The sequence below is a fragment of the Camelina sativa genome, chromosome 14, assembly GCF_000633955.1.
Source record: "Camelina sativa cultivar DH55 chromosome 14, Cs, whole genome shotgun sequence".
In the NCBI taxonomy this organism is placed as follows: domain Eukaryota; kingdom Viridiplantae; phylum Streptophyta; class Magnoliopsida; order Brassicales; family Brassicaceae; genus Camelina; species Camelina sativa.
This window is the reverse complement of record NC_025698.1, coordinates 875,045-878,170: the sequence shown is the minus strand read 5'-3', so window position 1 is coordinate 878,170 and position 3,126 is coordinate 875,045. Positions and strand designations below refer to the sequence as shown.

The 3,126-nt window shown below is 38.9% G+C and overlaps 1 protein-coding gene across 1 annotated transcript; it reads left to right on the top strand.

Moving 5' to 3' along the window:
• Positions 146 to 1,735, top strand: LOC104738777 (thiamine pyrophosphokinase 1; the record flags this gene model as incomplete). Its single annotated transcript, XM_010458981.2, is given in 6 exon segments — positions 146 to 215; positions 317 to 413; positions 636 to 708; positions 840 to 941; positions 1,039 to 1,288; positions 1,385 to 1,735. Coding segments are annotated over 6 exon segments (738 nt in total), but the record flags the coding sequence as incomplete, so codon positions are not given.

Here is a 3,126-nt window from a genome sequence, read left to right as displayed (position 1 = left end):
CCCCCCCCCAAATAAAAAACATTTAACAAAAATATCAGAAACAAATTCGCTCTTCTTCTTCTTCTTCTTGTAGACGATGTCGTCAGCCATGGATGTTATGCTTCACTCTTCAAGCTTTCTCCTCCCTTCCGACGAAACTCCGGGGGGGAAGAGATACGCTCTCGTTGTTCTTAACCAGAATTTACCACGGTTCACTCCTCTTCTCTGGGAACATGGTACCTTCTTCTCTCTTCCTTGTTATATGCGCGAATTAGGGTTTTTTTTTGTTGATTTGTTGTTTGNTTTTTTTTTTTTTTTTTTTTTTGTAATAGTACAGCAAAAGTTCGTCTCTGTGCTGATGGCGGCGCTAATCGCATCTACGACGAATTACCTCTCTTCTTCCCTCATGAAGACGCTTCCTCCATTCGTCACAGGTTCCCCGTTCTCCTTCAAAAGCTTTTGTAACTCTTTTGCCATATACAGATTTTCTTAATTTTGAGCTCGAGATTTTCTTCTGTACCTTAATTGTGTTCATAGCTTCACCTTCTTCTTCAGTTCATAGATTAGATTTCTCTAGAAACTTTAAAAAAACTTGGTCTTTAATAAAGACAAGAAGACTGTTCTGAGATTTTTGTATTGGGAATGTATTTATTTAGGTATAAGCCGGATGTTATCAAGGGAGATATGGATTCTATTCGTCCTGATGTCCTCGACTTTTATCTCACCTTGGTAAGCCAATAGATTCACACCTTGTTTTGTTTAGATCTAATCTAACATTGGCTTCTCTGCTTTTGTTTCTCTTCTTCTTCTACTTTTTTTTTTTTTTTTTTTTTTTGTGCCTGCCTGCCTTCCTTTTTCAGGGAACCAAGGTCATAGATGAATCTCATGATCAGGATACCACAGATCTTGATAAATGCATTCTGTATATCCGTGACTCTGCTTCCAATCAAGAGACTTCTAGAGTATGTTCATCTATTCAATTACAAAAGCTGCTCTCTGCGCTTTCTGTTTTGTCCTTCTTCATAAATTATATATACAAAGATTGATTTCCTCTGCCAGTTCCAGATTCTTGCCACTGGAGCACTCGGGGGAAGGTTTGATCATGAAGCCGGTAATCTCAACGTCTTGTATCGATATCCAGACACAAGGATTGTCCTTTTATCTGATGATTGCCTCATCCAACTCCTCCCAAAGACTCATCTACATGAAATACACATTCACTCTTCTCTTGAAGGTCCTCACTGTGGTCTCATCCCTATTGGTACTCCATCTGCCAAAACCACTACTTCTGGGCTTAAATGGGATCTCAGTAAGTATATAACATTTTTTCTTTTTGCATCTTCATCGGCATCACCAGATCGATCTAACTATTGTTTGTATCTGTTTGTTATGATCGTCTTTAAAGGCAACACTGAGATGAGATTTGGTGGGTTGATAAGTACATCAAACTTGGTTAAAGAAGAGAAGATCACAGTCGAATCGGATTCGGATCTTCTCTGGACTATATCTATCAAGAAAACTGGACTTCCGGTAGAAAGCAATACACCTTAGGCGCTCGCTGTAAAAAAGAAGACACTTTAGTATTATTACGCATCAATGATATTATTCCTGGTGCATCGAAGAACTTCAACATTATTATTTGTTGTTTTTGATTTCACTGTTCGAGCCAGTAATACTTGGCTGTACCACTACTGTCGTTATTTGAACATTATTAGATGCTTTTTTATATGAGATTTATTTCTTTGGTTTTGTCATTTTCATGTGGGACTTCTTTGATTTTTATCGTAGTCATAACTCAGAAAAGGTGATTGGGTGTTGGTAAAACGCACGTAGACACACACAGAGAGAGTCTCGTATAAGAACGATTCCACCACTGCAATTTTAATAACCAAAACTCTTTTCCTCTTTGCTTCTTAAAACACAAAACAGATATCTCAGGCAATGAGTTTGATTCTTCACCTTTTGACAATTAAACTCATCATACATATTCCCTCTCGATCACCTTTTGAGCAAATAAAGATGATGTTCTTGTTGTAAACAGTAAAAAACGGTTTTTGGGGAATAAACACAAAACAGATATCTCAGGCTACTTTTGTAGCTTCCTTTATACAAAAGTTCGGCTGTAACCCTATCCTCCCATGTTCATTCCGCTCTATACTTGCGGAACTTGAGCAACTTGAAGAACTTACCGAATTTATGAAAGGTGTGTGTGTTTGTCCTCTCTCACTGTCTTGTTGGATGATATAACCAATCTGTTGCTTTGATCAACTGCCTACTTTTTTTTTTCCTCAACAGGTGCACGTGTGTCAGAAACGGCTGAATTTGGGTTTTGGGAATGCTTAGTATGCGGCCGTAGTTCTATTGGCCAACCCTCTTTCATCAAACATCTATCTGATGCACACCATCATGAAAAGATGGTAATTTCTGGCATTTTGTCATTGTCCCAACTGTTTTTTTTAGTCTTAAAACCCTCTTTTACCACAAGTAGTCACTTCCTTGTTTTGACCCCCTTGTTTTGTTGTTCAAGCAGATGTTAACTACGAAGAATAGGACGCTCCCTCGTCCAAGTGTAGATCCAGACGTTCATGCAAGACGAATTGGTCTTCTTGTGACACGACACTGGTCTACTGGGACATCAATTCGTGTCCGGTTCCCCCTGGCTGTGATGCTAGTCTGGTCGCTCCGTGCATCAAACGGTTCTTGACCGAAGAAGCCTACTCTGGTCCTCTCTCCATCATTGCCATTGGAAGACTAACAGAAGTCCCTAATGACATCTTGAGGAAAGTCTTTTCCAGTGGAATCAGTCTTCACAACGTCCCCTACGGTATCTTCTCTCATCCTTATGATATTTTCTTTGATGAATAGATGAATAGAGTCTTAAAACTTTAGTCTGTTTTGTGAAACAGGGCCCTCAGACACTGAGGATCTTATTCATTCCATTCATCATTCCAGTAATTTGATGGTGATATCAAATTCGAGAATATTTGGTTGTATGCGAGACTTTATTCAATCCAGTTTCAACCTACTCCATCCGTTTCCAAATGGATCTCTTCTTCAGCGTTTTTTTCAGTCAGGTGTGTGTCTGTTAACACATTTTTTCTGTCCTCCGTGTTGAGTGTTGTTGAAATCTACTCTTTAACTTTTTTT